The sequence below is a fragment of the Myxine glutinosa genome, chromosome 5 (assembly GCF_964187855.1).
Source record: "Myxine glutinosa chromosome 5, kmMyxGlut1.1, whole genome shotgun sequence".
Taxonomy (NCBI): Eukaryota; Metazoa; Chordata; class Myxini; order Myxiniformes; family Myxinidae; genus Myxine; species Myxine glutinosa.
Genome location: NC_136265.1, coordinates 12,313,180 through 12,340,127, shown reverse-complemented (window position 1 = coordinate 12,340,127; position 26,948 = coordinate 12,313,180). Strand labels below are relative to the sequence as shown.

Here is a 26,948-nt window from a genome sequence, read left to right as displayed (position 1 = left end):
CAACTTGCCTTTGCCACCTGGAAAGTAAATCCAACGGGAGGAAATCTCATTTCCTTTCACAAAGCCAGAAACAAGTGTGTGTCTCCCCTCAGGAGAGCCAGGAAACAATATCTCTCTTCTCTCGAGTGAACTCTCAAACCTGTGTCCCTCTTCCAAATCCTGGTGGCATCTGGTCAAATCTGTTTCTGGTGTTTGTTCGCCCTCCATCCCCTCCTTTACCTCAAACGGCTACAAAGCTGACTCAGCACCTGAAAAAGCTGAATGCCTCAACTCCGTGTTTGCCTCAAAATCTTGTGTCCCAAACCCGTCTCTCTCTGTACCCACCATACCCAGTCGTCCCCAGCTGCTCCTGGACTCTGGGTCCTTCTCTCCTGACAAGGTTGAGAAGTTTCTGTCAAACCTCGACTCTGTTTCTGCAACTGGACCAGATGGCATCAGCCCACGGGTCCTAAAATCCTGCTCTGCCACTCTTTCACACCCTCTCTCGATTCTCTCCACCCTCTATTTTGCTCAAGGTCATCTGCCATCAGCTTGGAAATCAGCCAACATTACCGCTTTACACAAAAAATGTGCAAAAACAGATCCTTGCAACGACAGACCAATCAGCCTTCTCCCAATTATCAGCAAAGTCATGGAATCCATCATTGTTTTGGATATGAAATCTTTCCTCTTCTCCAATGGCTTGATTTCTGATCATCAAGTTGGATTCAGACCAGGTCACTCTACTCTGGACATGCTGCTTCTGCTGTCTCAACAATGGATGGAGGTCCTCATTGTCAAACAGGAAATTAGAGCTGTCTCCCTTGACATATCACATGCCTTCGATACGGTCTGGCACCCAGCTCTACTCACCAAAGTCTCCTTCGATGGTTTCCATGGAAATCTCCATGCATGGCTTGCGGACTTCCTCTCTGGTGGTAGTCAACGTGTGGCCCTGAATGGAATTCTCTCTTCTACCCTTCCTGTTCAGGCTGGAGTTCCCCAAGGCAGTGTTCTGGGCCCTGTGCTTTTTCTGGTCTTCATCAGTGATCTCTCCGACTCTCTGGAAAATCCTCTCTATCTCTTTGCTGATGACTCCATGCTCTGCCGCTCCATACCTAATCCCTCAGATCGGCAGTCTCTAGCCTCCTCACTCTCTGCAGACCTGAACAATATCACAAACTGGTCAAACAAGTGGAACATGTCTTTCAATCCTGACAAATCTCACACTCTTACTATGTCTCTCTGAAAAGACCGACTGGACAACCCTCCCATCTACTTTCTGAACAATCCTCTCCAAGAAGTTTTGTCACTCAAGCTTTTGGGTCTCCCTATCTGCCATGATCTTTCCTGGGAAAACCACATTTCCAAGCTGGCCTCCTAAGCCAGTCGCCAACTGGGCATCCTCCGTCATGAGAAGTCCTTCATTGGCACACCTGAGCTCCTCACCACATACAAGGCTTTCATCCACAGCTCAATGGAATACTGCTCTCCACTCTGGGCTGGTGCTCCTGCCTCACACCTAGCTCGGCTTCACGCTGTTGAAACGAAAGCTTTCAGAATCATTGGAATCTCTCACGATGAAGCTAACTCTGAGGGCCTTTCACTCACTCACCGCAGGCATGTTGGTGGTCTTTCTGTCTTCTACCGACTCCTCTCTGGCCTTGCCCCCCCAGCCCTGTCTGTGCTCTGTCCCCCAAATATTCCTACAGGTCGCACAAGATCTGCCAGCAATCCTCTGCTGGTGAAACTGACAAAATCAAGACTCTTTGCTCACCTTCACTCTTTCATTCCTCTTTTCCCCCACCTCTGGAACAAACTCCCTCACTCTCTTCAATCCCACTCCTCCCTCCAGGTCTTTAAAACAGCTGTTCACCACCATCTCTTATCTTCCCCCATCCAAAACTTTGATCTTTTCTACCCCCGTTAATTCACCCCAGATCCACTTTTCTGAAAAACCGAATTATTTCCTGGAAGTCCGAGCAGTGTCCATGTGTTTTTTTTTTTTACGTCTCCCACCCCCACCCCCCTTCCCACGCCTCTTCCCCCCAAGCCCTCTCCCTCCCACAGATCTCCCGATGTCCCTGCTCTCAAATGTTGTGCTTGTGTGCTTCACCCTCTCTCCTCATCTTGTCTCCCACTCCCTTTATTTTGTCTTATGTGTCCGTTTTTTTTTTTTTTGTCATTAATGTTAGCTCTTACACGAGCCTCGATCTTGTATACCAAAAAAAAAAAAAAAAAAAATTGGGATGTGTCCCATTTCACTTCAACGTGTCTGTGAATAAACACCACAAATGCTATCCGCCATGTTGTTGTTGTTGGCCAATTTATTCCCATCTTAAGTGGAAGTACTTAGTCGAAGGGTTCCTGCTCAGAGAAACACATGATTAGAGAAAAAGTGAGTTGATTGGTAGAAAAGAAAACAAATATTTACCCAAAAGCCTCTCGTAGTGTGTGATGTGATTCGTCAAATCCACAGAAATTCCTCCTGTGTGAGAAGCGCGAAAATGATAGAGGTGGCAAATATGAGTCGGATACTCGTAGTCAAATGAATGACAGGTGAAGGTCATTTCGTTGAGGCAATTCTCAGCACAGTCTTCCAGGGAAACGCCGATGTACTCCACCCTGCTACGAAAAAGCAACGCTCCATAGCCGTAGGAAAGGAAACGCCCGAGCAGGCCCTCTGTGTGAACATTAACAAGGCAAATGATTGTTTCGGTCTTCTCATGATAAACGTGAGAGCAACACGTCAAAAAGATCTTGTATGCGGCAACACTTTTGTGGTACACAAGTATGCATACGAGCCGGGAAAATGCACAACATTTTTCTTCAACAAGTACACTACATGGCCAAAAGTATGTGGACACCCAAACATCACACCCGTATGTGCTCGTCGAACATCTCATTCCAAAATCATGGGCATTAATATGGAGTTGGTCCCCCCTGCCATAACAGGTTCTACTATTCTGTGAAGGCTTTCCACTAAATGTTGGAACATTGCTGCAGGGATTTGCTTCCATTCAGCCACAAGAGCATTAGTGAGGTCGGACACTGATGTTGGGCGATTAGGACTGGCTCGCAGTCAACGTTCCAATTCATCCCAAAGGTGATCATTTGGGTTGAGGTCAGGGCTTTGTGCAGGCCAGTCAAGTTCTTCCACACCGATCTCGACAAACCATTTCTGTATGGACCTCGCTTTGTGCACGAGGGCATTGTCATGCTGAAACAGGAAAGAGCCTTCCCCAAACTGTTGCCACAAAGATGGAAGCATACACTCGTCTAGAATGTCATTGTATGCTGTACCGTTAAGATTTCCCTTCACTGGAACTAAGGGTCCTAGCCCGAACCATGAAAAACAGCCCCAAAACCATGATTCCCCCTCCACCAAACTTTACAGTTGGCACTATGCATTCGGGCAGGTAGCGTTCTCCTGGCATCCGCCAAACCCAGATTCGTCCGTCGGACTGCCGGATGGTGAAGCGTGATTCATCACTCCAGAGAACGCGTTTCCACTGCTCCAGAGTCCAATGGCGGCGAGCTTTACACCACTCCAGCTGATGCTTGGCATTGCGCACGGTTATCTTTGGCTTGTGTGCGGCTGCTCAGCCATGGAAACCCATTTCATGAAGCTTCCGACTAACAGTTGTTGTGCTGACGTTGCCTCCAGAGGCAGTTTGGAACTTGGCAGAGGCAGTTTGGAACTCAGCAGTGAGTGTTGCAACCGAGGACAGACGATTTTTACGTGCTATGCACTTCAGCACTAGGCGGTCCAGTTCTGTGAGCTTGTGTGGCCTACCACTTCGCGGCTGAGCTGTTGTTGCTTCGAGACATTTCCACTTCACAATACCAGCACTTACAGTTGACTGGAGCAGCTCTAACAGGGCAGAAATTTGACGAACAGACTTGTTGGAAAGGTGGCATCCTATGACGGTGCCACGTTGAAAGTCACTGAGCTCTTCAGTACGGCCCATTCTACTGCCAATGTTTGTCTATGGAGATTGCATGGCTGTGTGCTTGATTAATATATACCTGTCAGCAATGGGTGTGGCTGAAACAGCCGTGATCTCGGGCCTAGCGGGGCTGAAACAGCCCCCATTATAAGGGGTGTCCGCATACTTTTGGCCATGTAGTGTACTTTATTTATGATTCAATTTGAAAAATCTTAATCAAATAACAGTTCTCATTTCAAACCATTTGGTCATCATAAACATCATGTAAATACATGTCTTACTAATATATTGTCGCGCAACCGCCGAAATTAATATCTGGCGGTCGCGGATTGCCGATCACGAAGGCTTTAACTCCGAGGCGGAAGCTCAATAGCGGATTCCAAAATCTAATCTAAAACCCTTAAGCACGCGGAATGGAGGGAAGCAGCGCAAGTCCCCGCAGCCTTATCTATCAAATCAATCAGGCGGTAAACTGCGTTCAAGTATGTACAGAAAATAATGCAAGGGTTTATTCTGGAAAAGCAAACACAGTGAAAAGCACGCGCCGATAATAACTCTAATAAGAAGCCTAAATTGGGATCCCACACACAACAGATATCAAAGACGATACGAGGGAGATGAATTAAAGAAAAGAACACGTCACGTCGTGTACAGTGTACGCGGAGCTCGGGCTTATCTGTCTCGTCGTCTTCTTCCCAGCCTGGACGAATCCTCCGTCCACCTCGCACGCCCCGCTAGGCCCGAGCCAACACCCTCGCCGCTGCACCCGAGGTCCCGCTCCAAACTCCGATCCTCTCGCCGCCAACGAGGCCCGTGCACCAAGCTCCAAAAGCACCAGCACCGCTCCACTCGGGCTACAACTCTGGAACTACGAACTGCGCACTGCCAACTCCGCTTGGGCTTTCTGCACTCAACTGAACTGCTTAATCAACTCCTGCTCAAAATGCGCACACAAACTCTCGATCCAACTGCCAGCAAAGGCGTCCGGTGCTCACTCAACTCAACTCAAAATGCGCACACAAACTCTTGACTCAGACCTCATGCAACGTGCTGAACTCTCTACTCTGGTGAACTGCCCCAAAATGGCACTCGGCTCTCGGTAATATCTCCGGCCGATGACGTCGGCATTGGCGCACTGCTCTGCCAATCAGAGCCTCCCCCGGCTCGCCGGCTCGTCCAGGGGCACGCCCACTGCGTCACTTCACTCTCCCGCTCCTGCTCCTTGGTCACAGCATGTGCTATGCGAGGTGGGTAGACCTCTCGGAGGTGTAAATGGTGGCGGCCAATTATGGCGGTGTTCCAGCCTGATTTCTTCCTAAGTCATGTCAGGGGAGAAGGCGTCATTTTGTGTTGTACGAAAGGTCCTAACTAGTGTTTAAGTGGTGTGCAGTGCCATAATGGACAAAGGTTTGACTACCAGGTGAGACATACAAGGGCTCTACTCATTATTCCCTACACTAACTAACACACGAATCTCCTGATAGATTCACAATCATACATATTAACCCGACAAATGCCTACACATGACTTATTACAGGTAGATTCCCTATCGCGACATCTCAAAGCATGTTACCTACTCAGATCTACTCTGCTCTACATATTGCTCTACCAAATTCGTAACACAGCCCCCCCCCCCCCCCCCCCCCCGGAACCGTATCTCCTGCAAGGTTCACTGCAGGCGCTACCATTCCAGCCTTAACACTTACTGTCATGTCACACACTTGATTAACCGATGAAATAAATCAGGAAGGGCTGTGGGAAGTGAGTCGGACTACCTACCTACACCTCCTTAACAACTAAACCCCTTAACAATCATGCAATCATGTATTTACATTTTCTTCATTGTTCCTGCAAAGGGAGGAAACAAACAACACGCAAAAATCTACCTTATCCACAAAACTTACCAACTTACAAAATTCCAAAAACTCTATAAATCTGTACATACCCCGGTCTACAGACCACGTCCCCCGGTGGATGCCACAAGACACAACCTTACCTGCGGGGCCATCCCCAATGCACCCCCCCCATAAATTTCCACGGGCCCTGTCCAGATGTTGCAGGTGAGTGACATGGCTCGGTGGATTTCGCCCACATTCGTACAACACAAACCCCTCAACCACTCATTCTCATTCCAAAAATCATCAAAGCATCTCAAAAGTTAACAAGCACTTATACAATACACCCCCCTGCAGGACCATGGCATTGATGTCATTCGTGTGTGTGTGCATTCCTCAACTAGGCAGCGGGGAGGTACCGCACAAAAAGATGGTGGGGGCGCTTCAGGCTGTGGTGCCCGCAGCCCCAAAAACAAGTCAACCGACTTACAAGTTCATTGCCCCCCCCCCCCCCCCCCATTTTACCTCTTGGCCCCGTGACAGCCCAACAGCCCCTTTCCGCCGTTACCTCGCCGGTGAGGGTCTCCACACACCCCAGGCTCCTCCGCGGCCTCCTGCTCCAGCACAGCAACATGGGTCACCTTCCTCACCCCACGGCGCCCAACCAGACCCTCCACCGACGAGCTCCAATTTCCAGTTACCACCGGCTGCCAGGGGTAATTGCCGCAGAGGGGGGTCGCAGGCATCGCTCCTCAGAGCTTGATCCGTACCTGCGGACACACACATCTTCCCCACCCACAAGACCCCAAAACACATCTCCTCCCCCGCTGCCATTCAATTCTCAACACAACTCTGCACAATTCAGCACAATTCCAATGATGGTGTAAAAGGTGTTACAAAGCTTGCCATGGCCTACTACATGTGAAATCCCCCAGTTCACATTGAATCACATTACACATTTCCATTTCCAAAACACATTTCAAAACTCAATAATCATCACTCGCTCATATTTCTCCAACCTCACGACCACATGAAAACACATAACCACGACACAAAAACAAACGCCACCCACAAGACTCCGTGTGGCCCCCATTCCATCCCCTCACCGGCCATGTCATCACTCTCACCCGCCTCCCAACTCCAAATTACATGTCCCCAATTTCCAAAGCAAGTCCTGAAGCCTGGGACAGTACTCCTCAAAACACTCACCTCAAGTGCAGGTAGTTACAGGTTGGTCGGGCCCAAAGTGCCATCCACCCATCACAACTCCGAAATTTCACATTGGGCCTACCAAATTCTTCCAAATTTCTCTTTTGTCCCCACTACACTGGCAGGTATGTGGATCCGCATCCAACGGTGATCATCTCCACACAACTACCAGTGGCCACGACAGCTCTGCACCTCTACCGTGCAAGGGTCATCGGGACAAGGTGAGCAGTCAAAACGCCAACATGGCCCATGAGTGTCCATAAGGATGCGACCCACCATCCATCCTTCGGCCCCCCTGCAAGGAACACAGCTGCACCAGCCCCAGCTGGCCAATGTGGTGAGCACTTGCTGCCACAATACACACTACCGCACACACAACCTCGACCCTGGGGGCACGGTCGCAGTGCGTGGCATCCCTACAGCCACGTCCCTGCACCTCCCCATCATCCTCCAGTCCGACATACACACACAACCACGAGCCCTGGGGGCACGGTCGCAGTGATTGGCATCCCTACAGCCACGTCCCCTGCACCTCCCCATCATCCCCAGTCCGACCACAGAAACTGCAGCCCCCCCCCCAGTGTTCACCCACACTTGACCACACCAAGGTCCAGTCAACATCCATGCTCCACCAGGAGACCCACCCAGAAGACATGGTCCACATCCCTCGGACACCCATAGCACCACGTTGACCCTCAGACCACACAACTACATCCCCATGATCCCGCGTCCCAAATATCAGCAGTCGCCCCCGCAACCAGTTGAAAGCTGTGTCCTGCTACCCTATTAATTTTATGATAGCCTCCAACACTTTGGTCTAACACACCTGGATCAATAATGGCGTCACTATACAGTGTCCACCATTTCTCGTCACAAAATTCACCCTTAAATTTGCATCTAACCCACAGATTACCCATGCCAAACATTTTTCACATTTTACTAAACTCACCAAAGAGAGATGCTTTGCCATACACATGCCAGCCGAGCATGGCCCATATGCTCGGCTCGTTACACATTCCCGATTCACATTCCCATGGCTCTCTTCCCAAACCGAGAGTCCATAAATCATAACGGAGCATCTGTCGAAGGTCACTCTCACACCATCACGTTCCACAGATGCCCCAATGGTTGTCCGGCAGGCTGTCTCATTCCTGTCCATTCGGTTCGACCCGCGTCCATAGACCAACCACCATGCCAGGTCACCACATGCTGGTTGTCCCAGAGTCTCAGGAAGAGGGTGTCAGGCCGCATGCCCGGGTGGTCACCACATCAGGCCCAAGTTGGCCATCCGCAGTGCCACCACCAAAGCGCGACCCACAACACCTCCCCTTAGTGGTCCTCAATAAATGCCGTCCCAGGCTTGAGAAACCACCTCGGACCCCTCTGAAGGTCTTAACCCCCACCAGGGTCCGGTGACCCTGCCGGCCCGAGCCACACGCCCGGACGGCGCCCCGACGGACAAGGGACGCCACACTCCACCAGACCCCCCGTGGGGCCCAGGTCGCACCATGCCACCCATGGCTCGACCCCACGTCCAAATCTCGCCAGCACAGCCCCCCAGCTGGCTGGCATCCCCAAATTTACAAAGGGGCAACTTTTGCCCGAGGCCATCACCAATGACCTCTCCTGGTCCAAATCCTGCAGCCCGGGGACCAACTCCAACCATGGCTGTGCCAAATCAAACTCCCATTTTAATTTAATTTTAAATTTCCTTTTAGAAATTTTGGCCCCAGGTGTCCAATCACCGCAGCTGCAGGTAACAACCTCTACCACCGGTTGTTCTGCCCCTCCCTGCAGCTGGTCCACATTCCCTACGGGGACCAAATCCTCAGAGGCTCTATCTCCCGACTCCCCAAGGTCCAAATCCAGCCTGGAGTCAAAACACTCCCCCAGCTGGGTATCCAATTTCGGAGCCTCCTGTTCCCAATTGTTGTGCACGGTGAGAGTCCCCACGGTCACCACAACCACCTCCTCGGACCGACTCACCTCATTACCCAGACTCCTTTGGGCCTGAACAAACTCTACCTCCATGGGACTGTCCCAGGTCCCCAGCCACTGGATAAAATCATCCTCATTATCATCATCATTACCACAAATCATTTCTGGCCCCGCCAGGCTTTCATCAATATCCCCAATAAATACCCGGTCCGGCTCCATTACACGGACCCCCCCTTGCTCTGCACCACTGCCCTGGTGCTGCACAATTCCAAATTCATCCCCCTGTTGAGGTGTTGTGACATCCATCCGGTCCCGACAAACAACCAGGCCAGGTGGGAAACATTCCCTATTACAATTTTGGCACTCCACGCTCATCTGTTGGCATTCCCCATCTACCTGTTCACATGCCACAATCAGGTCTTCCCCATTTACCTGTGGGCACTCCACGCTCACCTGTGCGCATTCCCCGTTTACCTGTGGACACTCCACTTTTACCTGTGCACATTCCCCATCCACCTGTGCACCTGCAGTCTCCCCATTTACTTCAATTGCCATCCCCTGTGCAATTCCCAATTTTGCCATTCCCGGCTCCTGAGCCCCGTCGGCACCATTAGTTCGTCCTTCCTTCAATTCATTCATCCATTCATCAATTTTACTTCCCACTCCTTCAATTCCTCCCTCCAATCGATCATTCATTCCCTTCATTCCTTCCCTACATTCATTCCCCTGGGACTCCATTTTGTTTTTTCATTTCTCCCATCTCCTTACTCATTTTGTTTTCCATTTCTCCAATTTGATTTCCTAATCGCTCCATAATTTGCATTAAGGCCTGGGTGTCTAAGAGGGCCGTTCCACTTGTTCCCGGCTCCCCGGTAGGGGAGGGGGATAAGTTGGTGCTCGGGACGGGGGAGGTTCCAAGGCTCACCTCTAATTCAAATCCCCCTATTTCCGGCTCACTCCCTACACTGACGGAGGCCTCGCTACGTACCTCCATTTCATTGACCTCCGACATCCGCTTTGATGAAGGTCGTTTCCCGAGTGCGTATTTATTTTAATTCCAAAAAAAAACAGTTTAAATTTGTCGAAGACGCGATATCGCGCTCCATATGTCCAATCGACGATAAAAATTTCTCTGCCTCGACTATAAAAATTTTTGCGTTCGAACGTCGGGTGCGATGTACGCCCGACCGTGTCGATGTCATGCCGCGGACAAAAAAAAAATTTGTCCGACGGGTTCGAATCCCACACTCCTGACACCAAATGTCACGCAACCGCCGAAATTAATATCTGGCGGTCGCGGATTGCCGATCACGAAGGCTTTAAGTCCGAGGTGGAAGCTCAATAGCGTATTCCAAAATCTAATCTAAAACCCTTAGGCGCGCGGAATGGAGGGAAGCAGCGCAAGTGTCCGCAGCCTCATTTATCAAATCAATCAGGCGGTAAACTGCGTTCAAGTATGCACAGAAAATAATACAATGGTTTATTCGGGAAAAGCAAAGACAGTGAAAAGCACGCGCCGATAATAACTCTAATAAGAAGCCTAAATTGGGATCCCACACACAACAGATATCAAACACGATACGAGGGAGATGAATTAAAGAAAAGAACACGTCACGTCGTGTACAGTGTACGCGGAGCTCGGGCTTATCTGTCTCATCGTCTTCTTCCCGGTCTGGATGAATCCTCCGTCCGCATCGCACGCCCCGCTAGGCCCGAGCCAACACCCTCATCGCTGCACCCGAGGTCCCGCTCCAAGCTCCGATCCTCTCGCCGCCAACGAGGTCCGTGCACCAAGCTCCAAAAGCACCAGCACCGCTCCACTCGGGCTACAACTCTCGAACTGCGAACTGCGCACTGCCAACTCTGCTTGGGCTCTCTGCGCTCAACTGAACTGCTTACTCAACTCCTGCTCAAAATGCGCCCACGAACTCTCGATCCAACTGCCAGCAAAGGCGTCCGGTGCTCACTCAACTCAACTCAAAATGTGCACACAAACTCTTGACTCAGACCTCACTCAACGTGCTGAACTCTCTACTCTGGTGAACTGCCCCGAAATGGCGCTCGGCTCTCGGTAATATCTCCGGCCGATGACGTCAGCATTGGCGCACTGCTCTGCCAATCAGAGCCTCCCCCGGCTCGCCCAGGGGCACGCCCACTGCGTCACTTCACTCTCCCACTCCTGCTCCTTGGTCACAGCACGTGCTATGCGAGGTGGGTAGGCCTCTCGGAGGTGTAAATGGTGGCGGCCAATTGTGGCGGGGTTCCAGCCTGATTTCCTCCTAAGTCATGTCAGGGGAGAAGGCGTCATTTAGTGTTGTACTAAAGGTCATAACTAGTGTTTAAATGGTGTGCAGTGCCATAATAGACAAAGGTCTGACTACCAGGTGAGACATACAAGGGCGCTACTCATTATTCCCTACACTAACTAACACACGAATCTCCTGGTAGATTCACAATCACACATCTTAACCCGACAAACGCCTACACATGACTTATTACAGGTAGATTCCCCATCGCGACATCTGGAAGCATGTTACCTACTCAGATCTACTCTGCTCTACATATTGCTCTACCAAATTCGTAACAATATATATATATATATATATATATATTGTTGCGAATATGGAATTTGGCCTCCATATCCGCTTGTAAATATTCCCCTATTTTCTCCGATACTCCCCAACTCTCCCTTACCCCATTCCCTAGTCCCATTGTCTGTAAACAACACCCATTAGAGCCGATCTTCCCCTTCATCCCCCCATTAAATGTCGTGCCCAGGTCCCCCGCACCACACGTAGACAATTATAGGACATCTTGCTAGTTATTCTTAATCTATGTCAGTTAAGGACTTGTTTCCATTAATTATGACTCTTCGTTGCACCAGAATGTGATTATATGGCACCTGTTAGGAAGTTTAGGACCTCCCCATACCTCTCCGCATCTCTTCCCCATGAAGAAGCGCCAACTACAACAACAACAACAAAAGAGGGGGGCGGCGCGGTGACGGCATGGGGAGTGGGCGTCCTCCTTCCGGCTCGGTTAGCCACCATTGACCACGCGCTCCACGGGGTTACCACGAAGGGGCTCCCTGTCGGCCCCTCGTCAAGGGCGGAGCCGGTAACCCCCGCACCCAATGAGAAGCCATGGGCCGATGCCATCTGGGGCGGCGCTAACGAGCCGAGGGCGTGTCACTCCCCGCCGGAGATATACGCGGCCCCGCGCCGGACGTGAGGAGAAGATGCGCCCCGAGCTTGGAAGGAAAAGACGCCACCCTCCCGAGCGCTGAGCGACCTCCCCAGCTTGAGACCAAAGTCGCGACCCACAAGCGCTGTGATACCTTCACGCATCTCTGGACACCACCGTACGTGATTCTGTCCCTGAGCCAGGTGCACCTGAGCCATCGCGACCTGCCTCCCCTTTTCATCAACCCCCGTGTGAGTCAGCATTTTGTCCCGTGTGTCTGTCGTCTGTCCGGGGATAATATAAGAGTGTGTCTAAGTGCCTGTCTTCCTGTAATATACCTCTAGCCCCTGTAATCTAACCTTTTTCCGTACGAATATACTTGAGAATCGAAACCCTGGTGTCGTATTGTGTCATTATAACCCAGCCGGGTGTCTTCTCTTTCCTATTGAGCCAGCGTAGCGCGATTAGTCAACATTCGGGCACAATCGGGTAACTTGTACGGATACGGCGGCCATCCCGCTCGGCCCACCATACCATCAAAGTCGTATCTGTAACAATTGGTGTCGGGAGTGAGATTCGAGGCCCGACCAAATTTTGAAGAAAAAAAAAAAAAAAAAACGAATAGAGGAAAAAAAAAAAAATTTGGTCAAAATTTGGAGCGGCCGAAATTTGTTTTGTTTTACGAAACTCGAATTTTGCAAGTCGCGCTATGGCGGATCAAGACGGCTGGGGTCCGGTAGGGGAGAGTGAAGCAGGGTCGGTCCAGGACCAAATTGAGGGACATGAGGAGAGCGAAGCAGCGAGGGTAGCAAACGCACAAAATGGCGCCTCGCTGGTCACCGCGCCCGCGACCGTAGCAGCGCCGCCGATGGATTGGGGCCTATTTATGGAACAAATAAAGGCGCTCATGGTCCAGACAAGTGAAGACCTGAGGAATGACTTGGGAAACCAAATGGGGGTAATGGGAAACCAAATGGGGGTAATGAGGGACGAAGCGAGGGGTACCGGTGAGAAGTTAGACAATAACTTTGAGGAGTTAGACAAGAAAATTGGGAAGTTAGACAATAATTTTGAGGGGTTAGACAACGGGATAAAAGAAGTGAAAAATGGGTTAATGGGGGTAGAAAATAGAATGGCTGCCCAGGAGAATCAGATAGAGGGAGTGAAAAATGGGTTAGAGGGGTTAGAAAACAGTATGGAAGGCAAATTGAGGGACATGAGGGACCAAGCGGAAAGGGAAGTTAAACAAATGGAGCAGCAGATAGAGGGGGTCAGAATGGGGGTAGAAACCAAACTGGATGCTCACAGGGAGGAAATGGAGCAGATGAGGGTGGCATCTGGGCAGGAGATGCAAGTGATGGGAGAGGAGATCAGAAGAGGAGTGAGTGAGGAGGTCGGAGGAGTGCGCGAGGAGGTGAGGCACTGTAAGGAGCGCATGGAGAAAGAGGTGAGAAAGGGGACTGTAAAATTGCAAGGTGGTATAGAGGAGTTGACGCTGGGAGTAGAACAACTGACAGTGGGACAAAAGGAGCTGGGGGACCAGGTAAAGAAGAACACAGCGGTAATAGAGGGTTTAAAATCGACACAGAAGGAGATGAAAAAGGACGTAGGGGTAATTAAAAAAGAGTGCCAGACGGTACATGAGGACCTGACGAGGAAAATGGACAAGGTGGTAGAGGTAATGGAGGTTAAAGAGCGGGAGGTGCGGGAGCACATAGAAAAAAATAAAGTGGAGTTAGAGGAAGAACTTAAAGGGGCGCACGAAGAGATGAAGGAGATGAAGCAAAAATTAGAGGAAGTGGAAGAAGGGGTGAGCGAAATTAAGAAGCGACGGAGAGAGGATAAGAAAGAGATAAAGGAGGAAGTAAAAGAATTGGTCCAAAGTCTGTGTTCGGATCGTGATGATGTGCTCATTAACCGGATGAGGAATTCGCAGGTGATGGAGGAGAAGCGAAGAGAAAGAGGACCCGGTGTAAGTGGTGACCAATATGGTCGTGTGTATGATGCGCCAGGTGATTTAATAAGCTTGGGGGTCGAGATAGACCCGGATGTTCGTGAGAGGCCAAGAGTGAGGTGTATGGCTGGTCCGGAGGGTATGGAACGAGAGGTGCGAGGTGTGGGTGAGCAAGGTTGTGGTGGTATGGAATGGGTAGCGGGTTGCGGAGGTGTGACCCATGCATCGACACCAACAGGGGTAGTTGTTGGAGGGACCGGGGAGGCACGAGAGCCCCTTGGGGGTAGTGTACTGTGGGGGCCCGGCCGGTTCGGCCCCGCGCTGACCCCGCAAGGGGCGACGCACGGGGTCCGGCCGGCGGGCAACGACTCGCATACGAGGTGGTCCCACAAGGTCCCACTCGCGCCGTATGACGGCAAGAGTGATCTACGCGCGTACCTGGCGCAGTTCGACTGTGTGTGTAAGGGTAACGGTTGGGGTGAGGACGAAGGTGGAGTACACCTGGTGGCCGCATTGCGCGGCGCGGCGGCGGAGGTGCTGACGGCATTACCAGCGGGTGCTCTCACCCTGCCAGCCCTCCGCGACGCCCTAATTAATCGATTTGGAATAGAACAGCAGAGCGAGCTTGTTAAAGCTCAGCTCGCGCTGCGAAAGCGCAAGCCCCAGGAAGCCATCGGGGAACTTGCCCACGACATTCGCCGCGCAGTGGGGATCGCACATGCTAGCATGGCAGCGGATTCCCGGGAAAGCCTGGCGCTGGACCATTTTATCCAGGCCCTCCCGGATATTGAGCTCCGGCAACAGCTCGCCATGTGGCGCCCGCAGACTCTGAGCCAGGCGGCTGACGCTGCGGCCCGTTGGGAAGCAGCGAGGCCCCTGGCCCGGGGGGGCGAGCGTCTCGCAATGGCGGTCCGCCAGATGGGACCCCCGATGGAGGGCGGACCCCTTAGGGGGCCCGCCCCCGACGTGGGTCCTGACCTGGCGGGCATGGTCCGGAGGCTGGTGGACCAGCGCCTGGCAGGACCTGGACCATGGCAGGCGGCCCCGGAGGTGGCCCGCGGTGGACCACGAGCGGGTAATCCAATTCGGACCTACAGGGGGGGGAATTTGGAATTCCGGAGGCAAGCACCTTATCAGGTGAGGTGCTATACCTGCAACCGCCTGGGTCACCTGGCGCGGCACTGTCGAAACGCGCGCCGGGATGATCCCCGGCAGTTGAGGTCCTCAACTCCGCCCAGGGGGGAGCGGGTTAGCCGACCCCAGACACCCCCCCGCCAGACCCCGGGAAACTAGAAGGTGTCGGGCACGTAGGGCGGTGTTCGGCAGCAGAGGATGGAGGAGAGCCCTCATTGACGCGACAGGTCATTTATTGTGGCCAAATTGGAACCGGTAGCCTGACAATTAGATGCAAAATTGCCGGCGTGGGGGTAGACGCCGTCGTGGACACAGGAGCTAGCGCCACGATCATCAGCCCTGTGGTCCTTGATTCGAGCGCAGGTGGCTGGGATAAGATCCAGCGCCTGCAAAATTATAGTTTGCAGCTTGCTACCGGGGTAACGGCCCCGATCATAGGGCGTGGTTCTGTGACCCTCAAGTTAGGGTCGGTAAGGAGGGAGATAGATGTTTGGGTGGCGGAGGTGTGCGACCCATGTTTAATAGGGTTGGACCTGTTGACTGCCAGCGGTTGTAAAATCGACTTGTGCCGGGGGATCCTGCAGGTGGGAGTAGAAGAGCTGCCGTTAGGGGGAGTGAGCACGGCCGAGAGAGCGGAGCTGGAGGCTTCCGAGGCCGTGACCATCCCCCCCAGGGCCGAGGCGATAGTGCCGGCCCGGTGGGCAGCTCGCCCAACATGGCAGGAGTCCTGCGGCCTGGTCGAACCGGTGGCAGCGCAGTCCATACCGGGTTTAATCGTGGGCCGCACCCTTGTAAAAACGGACGGACCGGTAGTGGCCGTCCGAGTAGTAAATGTGAGTACAGAACCACGCACTATAGTAAGGGGCACGAGGGTAGCTGGCTGCACCCCAGTGGAGGAAGTCGCGACAGTGAGGGGCGAGAACGTCCAGCCGAGCCGACCCCGGGGGGAGCCTTCAATAACAAGTAGGAATTGGCCCGATCCCATTTGCGAGATGGTAAATCGTAGTAGCGTAGAGTTGGGAGGTACCCAGAGGGAGGCCTTACACAAACTGGTTGGGTCCCATTTGGACCTCTTCTCCCTGTCCACCGAGGATATTGGACGTACGGGCCTGGTGAAACATCAGATCCACACCGGTGAGGCCCGGCCTATTCGTCAGGCCGCCCGACGGCTCCCTTGGAGCAAGAGGGCGGAAGCTGACGAGCAGGTTGCAAAAATGCTCGACGCAGGTGTGATCGAGCCCTCGGGAAGTCCTTGGATGTCACCTGTTGTGCTGGTCAAAAAGAAGGATGGGACCACGCGGTTCTGCGTGGACTATCGCCAGCTAAACAACGTGACACTCAAGGACTCATATCCCCTGCCAAGGATTGATGACACCCTCGATGCCGTTGCGGGCTCAAATTGGTTCACAACTTTGGACCTCAAGAGTGGGTATTGGCAGGTGGAGATGGATAGGGCAGGGAAGGAGAAAACGGCATTTTCCACAGGTAAGGGACTGTATCAGTTTACTGTGATGCCGTTTGGTTTGTGTAACGCCCCCGCCACCTTTGAGAGATTGATGGAGCATGTACTAGGCGGCATGCCATGGCAGTCATGCCTGGTGTACCTGGATGACGTCCTGGTACATGCCCAAACGTTCCCCCAGGCACTAGCTAATTTGGACCAGGTGTTCGGGTGCCTCAGACAGGCAGGGTTGAAGCTGAACCCGAGTAAGTGCACTTTGTTTGCAAGAGAGGTGGCCTATCTAGGTCACGTGATTGGCCGCGAGGGGGTAAAAACAGACCCAGACAAAATTAAAGCGGTAGAGGAGTGGCCCGCACCACGTACCATCAAAGAGGTGCGGGGATTTTTGGGACTCTGCTCCTACTACCGGCGCTTTGTGGCGAAATTTGCGGAGTTGGCCCGTCCCCTCCACCGGCTTACGGAGAAGGGGACGCGATTTAATTGGACACGGGAGTGCCACGAGGCCTTCCAAAAATTGAAGGGGTGTCTAACATCCGCACCCCTTCTAGCTTACCCCACTAGTGACGGGACATTTACCCTGGACACGGATGCGAGCCAGGAAGGATTGGGCGCAGTTTTGTCTCAGACACAGGAGGGCGTGGAGAGAGTGATTGGTTATTATAGTCGGGCCTTAAGTAGGCCCGAGAGAAATTATTGCGTCACTCGCAAAGAGTTATTGGCTATGCTGGCTGCCATGAACCATTTCCACCCGTACTTGTACGGGCGGAAATTTTTGGTTAGAACTGACCATTCCTCCTTGCAATGGCTCCTTCGGTTCAAGGAACCGGAGGGCCAAATTGCAAGGTGGTTGGAAAAGTTGCAGCAGTACGATTTTGATGTGGCCCATAGGGCCGGGAAGGCCCATGGTAATGCGGACGCACTCTCTCGGCGTCCTTGTCTGGGGGAAAACTGTAAATTTTGTGCGAGACACGAGGAGAGGGAGCAATTGGGCGATTCCGCCCCGATTCTCGTCGTCCGGGCAACCCGGGTGAGAGGGCCAATTTTGCCACTAACCGCGGACGAGGAATTTGGAGAGTTGGCTTGGAGCACGGCCCAGCAGGAGGATCCTGTTCTGGGGCCGGTGTTCCAATGGGTCAAATTGGGGCAAAGACCAAAGGGGGAAGAGGTCACCCCCCTCGGGGCGCAGACAAAGGCATATTGGGCTCAGTGGCAGACCCTGGAATTGAAAGGCAACATCTTGTATCGCAAGTGGGTGGAGGTTCCCTCTGATCGAACTTCCTGGCTGGTGATAGTCCCTGACAAATTCAAGAACGTCATATTGCAACAGGTGCATGGTACCCGCTCCGGCGGCCATTTGGGCAGGACAAAGACAATATCTCGGGTCCGCCGGAGGTTCTATTGGGTGAATATGGGGCGCGACATACAGGACTGGTGTCGGAGATGCGACGCCTGTTCTGCCAAAAAGGGACCAGCACGGAGGATGAGGGCCCCCCTTCAATTACATCAGGTGGGGGCCCCCCTTGAGCGGGTGGCTATGGATATTCTAGGACCGCTGCCCCGCACCCGCCAAGGTAATAAGTATATCCTCGTTGTGATGGACTACTTCACCAAGTGGCCGGAGGCCTACGCCCTCCCCAACCAAGAAGCAGGGGTGGTAGCGCAGGCCTTCGTGGAAGGATTTGTGTGCCGGCATGGGATTCCACAGGAGTTGCACACCGACCAGGGACGAAATTTTGAGAGCAAATTACTAAAAGATGTGTGCAGTCTCCTGTCAATTCGAAAAACCAGGACAACGCCTTTAAGACCTCAATCTGACGGGATGGTGGAAAGATTCAACCGAACTTTAATCCAACAACTGGCACTGTTCACCACCACCCGTCAGGATGACTGGGACGAACATCTCCCTTACTTGCTCATGGCCTACCGAACCAGCCAGCACGGGGCCACCGCATGCAGTCCAGCGTTGCTTATGTATGGGCGGGAGTTACGGGCTCCCGCCGACTTGCTATGCGGTCCCGTGCCAGACACAGTGGTTAACCCGCCGAGGGAGGGGTACGCACGTCACCTAGAGGAAGGCATGGAGCTAGTCCATGCCTTCGCCCGCCGCCGACTCCATCTGGCGGGGGAAAAGATGAAGCGCAGGTACGACGACCGGAGCCAGGGGAGTCAATACGCTCCGGGGATGAAGATTTGGTTCTTTAATCCCCGGAGGCGGAAGGGAAGGTGCCCAAAACTCACCTCCCCCTGGCAAGGCCCAGGAGTCGTCCTGTCGCAAATCTGTGACGTGGTCTTTAAGATCAAAATGGGGCCACGAGCCCTCCCTCGGATCGTCCACGCCGACCGGATAAGACCTTACACCGGCGAGCAGGCGCCCCCGTGGATCGCCTCGGCTTTAGATGCCGAGGCGGGACCCAGTACCTCTGAATAAGGGGGGCTTATTAGTGCCAGAGGACTGGGGGATTGAGGAGCGATAGGCCCGGTGGGAGAGGGTGGCATCCCTGCCACCTTTCCCATGTGAGGGGGGCAAAGGAGCAATAGATTATGGGGTGTATGGCAGTGAAAACTAGCCCGGGTGGGTTAGGATATGGTGTGTAGGGATCTAGCGAAGATGACCTTAGGTAACGTTAAGTTTAGTTAGTGACTGATACCTGTAGTGGGGACGCAGGTAGATTAGTATGGATGATAATGACGAGGGAGCGCAATAGTTTAAAGGGACGACTGGGAAGCGCAAGTTTCAGAAGGGAGTAGTTAGCTGAGATGATGCCGTGGTTGTGAGAATTGAACAGGTGTGATTGCACAGGTGTGCAACTGGACAGGTGTGTGGAGCAGTGTATGAGTAGTGAGTGAGTGGATCAGCGCGAATGCGCTTGGGGAGAGAAGGGTGCAGGTGGCACCAGGTGTGAGAGCACAGGTGTGCAGGTACAGGTGTGTGGAGAGAGTTGGAGTGAGTGGTACGGAGTGGTGTGCATGGTGCGAAGGTGTGGATGGGGGAAGAGTGGACCCCTTTCACGAGCACCCGGGGCGGGTAGTGTAAGTGTTAGGTAGAGGGTGCAGGTAAATTGTGGTTGGATATTGGCATTTGTGGTGCGGTTGCAGAATGGTGTTGTGAATGGGTGCATTAGTGTTGTGGAAATGGCTGGGCGTGTAGCCTGTTAGTGTGTGTAGTTGGTTGGGCACTCCACCACTGTGAGGATGTCGGCCAGGTGAGGCCGCAGGTGGGCTCTGGGAGCCGGTAGTTGTGAGTGGGTGCCTGAGGATCCCGGGTGTGGATCGGGCAGCCCAGTGCCAGAGAGGGCACGGAGTGGGGAGAGAGCCAGAGGGCCTTCCCCAGGTAGTTAGGTTAGGGTGAGGAGCAGGTAAGCTCGGAGGCAACTGCAGTGGTGGAGGTGTGCAGGTGGGTAGACCCACTGGGAGAGGTACACGCCGCAGCCCAGAAATTGTGCGAGGGCACCGGGAGATGAATCGGGGGAGTGAGACCCCAAATTGAAGAGCACCACAGTTTGGCCAATGGGAATTGGTTTTTAGAACCCATAGTGTAAGAGGGCCAATGGTTTGGCCGGAGAAAGCCCCCGGGTAGTGTAAAGTTGTTAAAGTCATTTAGGAAATAGTTAGGATTGAAGAACCTGTCGCACCATACGCAGCCACTTACCTGTGGTGATGATGATGACTCCACACCTGTGTTTTCTTTGTTTGTGTTGCAGAAATGAGAATTGCTGTTGGATTTGTGAGACGCATCACGACGTGGATGAGACATTGGGGTGATTCCATCTCTCCCTCCCTAGGAGGGACTGATGATGAATTGGTAATGGCAAATTTTGATGTGCAGTTGGAGATGGCAAATTTTGATGAGAGTTGAAAATGGCAAATTTGATTGGTTAGGAGGGAGAGAAGACGAATTTGGTATATGGGAGGAACGGGGAAGACAGTAGGGATGTTTGTTGATTTGTAAAGTAGATGTTTATGAGTAGTGTTGTGTTGTGTGGATGCAGTAAGGGGTAAGGGAGGGGCCATGTAGGTTACCTGGTGGGGGGGGGGCGTACGATAGGAACGTACCTGTCTCACCTGGTTCCCATGTGCCCCCAGTGTGCATTACCTTACATTGCGTGCACTTTTGCGCCCTTACCACCTTACTCACTTGTCTGCTTCTTTTGTCTCCCACCTCCGAGGATCTGGCTTTGGGGTAGAGAGAGAGGAGAGAGAGGTGCTGGCTGCGCAGTTGTGGGCCTGCACTTTCGCTGTTCGCTGCCTGGATCGGTACACCATATGGACCGCAATGTTTGTGGCCACCCACAATGGACCGCAGTTCGTTTGCGGCCAAGCACCACCCGGGGATGGACCTATGGATCAACGTGGCACCTATGCCATACAGGTGAACCACTAATAGTTAACACCACCAAGTGCACCACAAGAAGAGCAAGAGACACCTGCAGGGTTAGGGGTTGTTGAAGTTATTTTTATTCCAATGAACAATGGTGACTGCACCGATTGGTGGTGGGGTGGTGCTTTTGATGCTCGGAAAGGGTGCTCTGCACGTTATTAAAGGCCGTCGGCCACAGAGCACTCGTGGGTTGGTGTATCGATGTTGGCAAGCGCGCTCTCTCTATGCATAACATCTGCATGTGTTCCTCCAAAAACAGGTCCTGGATCGTAGTGTAAATAGCAGCGTAGTCTTGTAAATAATGCTCCCTACCGGCTGTATGTTTAGTTTGAGAATTCTTTCCGGATTCGGTTATCCTGTGGGTGTGTTTCTGTGAGGAGAAGGGTGCAACGTCGCAGGGGGACATATTTACTCATTTGTGAATATCAGTAAAACTGTCGCACTCAGGGTAGAGTTAATAGTAGAGGGAACTACATTGCGTGCCACACTAAAGTAGGTAAAAATTTATCGGGTCGGGACGCCCCGAGGGTAGAGAAGGGTGCAATGTTGCGAATATGGAATTTGGCCTCCATATCCGCTTGTAAATATTCCCCTATTTTCTCCGATACTCCCCAACTCTCCCTTACCCCATTCCCTAGTCCCATTGTCTGTAAACAACACCCATTAGAGCCGATCTTCCCCTTCATCCCCCCATTAAATGTCGTGCCCAGGTCCCCCGCACCACACGTAGACAATTATAGGACATCTTGCTAGTTATTCTTAATCTATGTCAGTTAAGGACTTGTTTCCATTAATTATGACTCTTCGTTGCACCAGAATGTGATTATATGGCACCTGTTAGGAAGTTTAGGACCTCCCCATACCTCTCCGCATCTCTTCCCCATGAAGAAGCGCCAACTACAACAACAACAACAAAAGAGGGGGGCGGCGCGGTGACGGCATGGGGAGTGGGCGTCCTCCTTCCGGCTCGGTTAGCCACCATTGACCACGCGCTCCACGGGGTTACCACGAAGGGGCTCCCTGTCGGCCCCTCGTCAAGGGCGGAGCCGGTAACCCCCGCACCCAATGAGAAGCCATGGGCCGATGCCATCTGGGGCGGCGCTAACGAGCCGAGGGCGTGTCACTCCCCGCCGGAGATATACGCGGCCCCGCGCCGGACGTGAGGAGAAGATGCGCCCCGAGCTTGGAAGGAAAAGACGCCACCCTCCCGAGCGCTGAGCGACCTCCCCAGCTTGAGACCAAAGTCGCGACCCACAAGCGCTGTGATACCTTCACGCATCTCTGGACACCACCGTACGTGATTCTGTCCCTGAGCCAGGTGCACCTGAGCCATCGCGACCTGCCTCCCCTTTTCATCAACCCCCGTGTGAGTCAGCATTTTGTCCCGTGTGTCTGTCGTCTGTCCGGGGATAATATAAGAGTGTGTCTAAGTGCCTGTCTTCCTGTAATATACCTCTAGCCCCTGTAATCTAACCTTTTTCCGTACGAATATACTTGAGAATCGAAACCCTGGTGTCGTATTGTGTCATTATAACCCAGCCGGGTGTCTTCTCTTTCCTATTGAGCCAGCGTAGCGCGATTAGTCAACATTCGGGCACAATCGGGTAACTTGTACGGATACGGCGGCCATCCCGCTCGGCCCACCATACCATCAAAGTCGTATCTGTAACAATATATATATATATATATATATATATATATATATATATATATATATATATATATATATATAGATAGATATACAGTATATATATATATATATATATATATATATATATATATATATATATATGTATATAGATATATATATAGATATATATATATATATATATATGTATATATGTATATATATATACAGTCACGTGAAAAAGTAAGTACACCCCATGTAAAGTTTTGACTTTTTCAACATATTTCAACATACAGCTATTAGATCTTCATTTCAACAATATTGATAGGTAAAGGTGATATAATATAACAAATATCATGAAACATTTACATTTTGTAGTCCATTGTATAATTTAAATAAACATAAATGCAAATTTCGCATGTGGAAAAAGTAAGTACACCCTTGGCTCTAATAGGTGGTATTGCCCTCTTTGCCCGAAACAACCTCAAGTAGGCATTTCTTATGACTGTCTACCAGTCTCTGACATCGACTGGGAGAAATTTTTGCCCACTCCTCCATGCAGAATTCTTTCAGCTGTGCGATGTTTGAGGGGTTTCTTGCATGCACAGCTCGTTTCAAATCCCCCCACAACATCTCGATGGGATTTAGATCCGGGCTTTGACTTGGCCATTCCAGAACCCTCCATTTCTTTCTTTTCAGCCATTCCTTGGTGGATTTACTGGTATGTTTAGGGCCATTGTCATGTTGCAAGGTCCATCCTCGGTTGAGCTTCAACTTTCCGACAGATGGCCTCACATTATCCTTAAGCACCCTCTGGTACAATGAAGAATTCATAGTGGATTATATGATGGTGAGCTGCCCAGGCCCTGATGCAGCAAAGCTGCCCCAAACCATAATATTTCCACCACCATGCTTTACTGTTGGTATCAGGTTTTTGTGGTCAAATGCTGTCTTTGGTTTTCACCAAACATGTCTTCTGGTACTGTGGCCAAATAGCTCTACCTTTGACTCATCTGTCCAGAGCACATTGTTCCAGATGTGCTGGTCTTTGCCTCGGTGTTCATTGGCAAACTTTAGTCTTGCCCTGATGTTCTTTCTGGACAGCAAAGGTTTCCTCCTGGCACACCTCCCATGTAGATCAAATTTGTGCAGCCTCTTTCTAATGGTAGACTCGTGCACTTTGACATCAACAGTGGCAAGAGCTACCTGTAGGTCCCGTGATGACATTCTGGGGTTCTTAGAGACTTCTTTCAGCATCTTGCGGTCTGCTCTCGGCGAACTTGCCTGGCCTGAACTGGCTGGCAGTTGTTTGGAATCTTCTCCACTTGTAGATGATCTTCCGGACAGTCGAATGATTGATTTCAAATTGTTTGGAGATCTTTTTAAATCCCTTCCCAGACTCGTAGGCATCTATAACCTTCTTTCTGAAGGCCTCAGAGAGCTCTTTTGATCTCGGCATGGTGATGCCACACACTTCAACAACAAAGAGCAAACCAAACTAAATGTCTGAGGTTTAAATAAGACAGGTTCCTCCAAGATCCTCTCTAACGATGTTCTAATCATTTGCACCTGAGCTGGTGCACCTGATTCTAATTTTAGGTATTTTAAGTAGTGATAAATGTAGGAGTGTACTTACTTTTTCCACATGCGAAATTTGCATTTATGTTTATTTAAATTATACAATGGACTACAAAATGTAAATGTTTCATGATATTTGTTATATTATATCACCTTCATCGATCAATATTGTTGAAATGAAGATCAAATAGCTGTATGTTGAAATATGTTGAAAAAGTCAAAACTTTACATGGGGTGTACTTACTTTTTCACGTGACTGTATATATATTATATATCAGAGGCTGCCAGGCAGAGAGAGATACACAATCCTCACGCTTGACCAGCAACTATACCGCATTGCATTGCATGTTCTCTGGGAGAATGAAGCCAGGTTCCATAACTTATATCTGAGACTGGGTGGTCTGCACCTATTGATGAGTTACTATGGCTGCAATGGTACGCTGATGGCTGACACCGGGATAGTAGAAATACTAAGTGCTGCTTTCGGTGGTGTACTGAAAATGCTCAGCGGTAAGAAGTTCCCACAAAATATAAGAGCTCTCAGGATGCTGCTAGAGGAACTTTTGCGACCTCTCTTTGGGAAGCACAACTTTCAAAAGATGGATGACCTACTACAGGAATTAGATGCTGTTTCTGCGAGAGGCAAAACATCACAGCTTTGGGTAGATTGCCTGATTAAACCCGTCTTCACCATCCTCAAATACATTCGAGCTGAGCGAGAGGCAGACTGGGTACTCCATTTCGATACTGTTAAAGAAATGATACCTCTCTTCTTTGCAGCAGGACATACCCAATATGCCCGATATGCCCTGTACTACCTGCGTACTATGGAACGTCTTCCCAGTGAAGTCTGCAAACACTTCATGGCCCGAGAGCACACAATGCATCACACCTCAGGTTTGTTCAATGGCATATGGGCTGATTTGGCCATTGAAACTACCTTTATGCGATATGGACATGGGTGCAGAGGTATAGTGGGCATCACCTTGAAACCAGAAACCCTGAAAACCTGGGCATACAGTCTACATACATGCAATGTAATCATTAATGACTTGAACCAAATGAGGGACAGGGAAGGTCCTCCTGCGCAGACCTACCACAAGGAAGAGATGCCAGCCAGAATCAAGGCCGATGCCCAGGACAGGAATGCGCTGCGTGAGAAAGTAGACTCAGCATAGATCCGCTAGATCCAGAGCAGCATCAAGATGGACTAGTCAATGTGGTGACTGGAAAGGTTGTAGTCCACCCATCAGTCAATGTCAACAATGCCGTCACTCTGGGTGAAAACCAAATGGAGACGTTCGAGAAAAGCTGGCCTTGTGGCTTTCATGATACCATAACCAAGACAGTGAATACAATGGCAGTCACCCGGAAACACCTTAAAGTAGGTGAGGTCAAAGTTTTTGACACCGAGACTATCTATGCCAGAGCCATGGGACTGCAGTCTGGCCCACGTAGCCTAGATGCTGACAGCATCATGGCTCATGAACTTTCACCTTATCCTACTTCCATGTTTGATGCAGATGGTCAGATGCGTGAAGCCAAAACCAAGGCCAACCTCACGAATGCCATCAAAGTGGAGGTATCAATCAGAAATGCTGAGAAGGATGTCGAGGCATCATTCCTGGATGGTTGTGCTATACTATGGGTCGTACCCATGGCCGACATCTGGCACAGTGCAAGACTATCTGGACCGAGGGACGCCTGAAGAAGACTGACGTATATCTTGTGTTTGACAGGTGAGTCACTTCAAAAATAAAGGAATCAACGCTATTGTGATGTTCATCAATAACAGTTTTAAGCATGTACTGTAACCATAACCACACAAATTGACATGCATGTACCATTCTTATGAACACATTACATCCATCTGACAAAAAATGGTAGTAATCAGTTCACCTAAGTCTGCACTCTGGCCATATATGAGACAAGTTAAAGAGGAGCGCAACTTCATGCTGCAAATAAAATTGATGCTGTTTACATATCTTCGATTTACCCCTACCATACCAATTCTATACTTTCAGATACAAAGCAGACAGCACGAAGGACAGCACAAGGCAAGGACGAGACAAGGGAGCAAGCAGGGCATATACTCTGCGGTGCACCACGTGTCTACCACCAGAGAAGGTGATGCTGACTGTCACCAGAAACAAGATGCAACTCATCGACCAAATATGCGAGGACATGGCATCCCACAAGGATGACCACACACAGCACAAGCTTGTTCTCACTGGAAGTGACCCTGTGCCAGTGGAGCTTAATAGTGGTGTCATCATCAAGCGCCAGGACGTGAAAACAATGCAGGAGGAGGCGGATACTATTATTGTTCAACAAGTGGCAGAGGTGAAGGGCTGAAGGCTAAGAAAGTGCTTGTGGTTGCAGACGACACTGACATCTTTGTTCTTCTGCTTCACTTCTGTTGCCAAGGTGACATACCAGCTTCAACCTCTGTCCTGATGGTTTCGCCAATTCATGGTCGTGCAGTGATTGACATCAATGCCACCGTTGACCAGCACCGTGAAATCATCCCAGACCTGTTAGCAGCACATGGACTCACTGGTTGCGATACAGTGGCAACATACTTCGGAATTGGAAAGGCTGTGGCACTCAGAGTCCTGAGAGCTGGCGTGCATGCCCTAAGCTACATAGGTGACACAAGTCGTGTTCTGTCGGAGATCACCTCCCAGGCAACACCATTCATTCTGGCCTGTTATGGCCAGA

General features: G+C 51.1%; 1 protein-coding gene across 1 annotated transcript in view; it reads right to left on the bottom strand.

Annotated features, from left to right (window-relative positions):
- LOC137427954 (tolloid-like protein 2) overlaps window positions 1-26,948 on the bottom strand; it is a 161,818-nt gene that overhangs the window by 117,685 nt on the left and 17,185 nt on the right. The window contains exon 4 of the mRNA XM_068117809.2: window positions 2,414-2,662. Within this exon, the coding sequence (XP_067973910.2) occupies window positions 2,414-2,662 (249 nt within the window). The remainder of the gene's footprint in view (window positions 1-2,413; window positions 2,663-26,948) is intronic.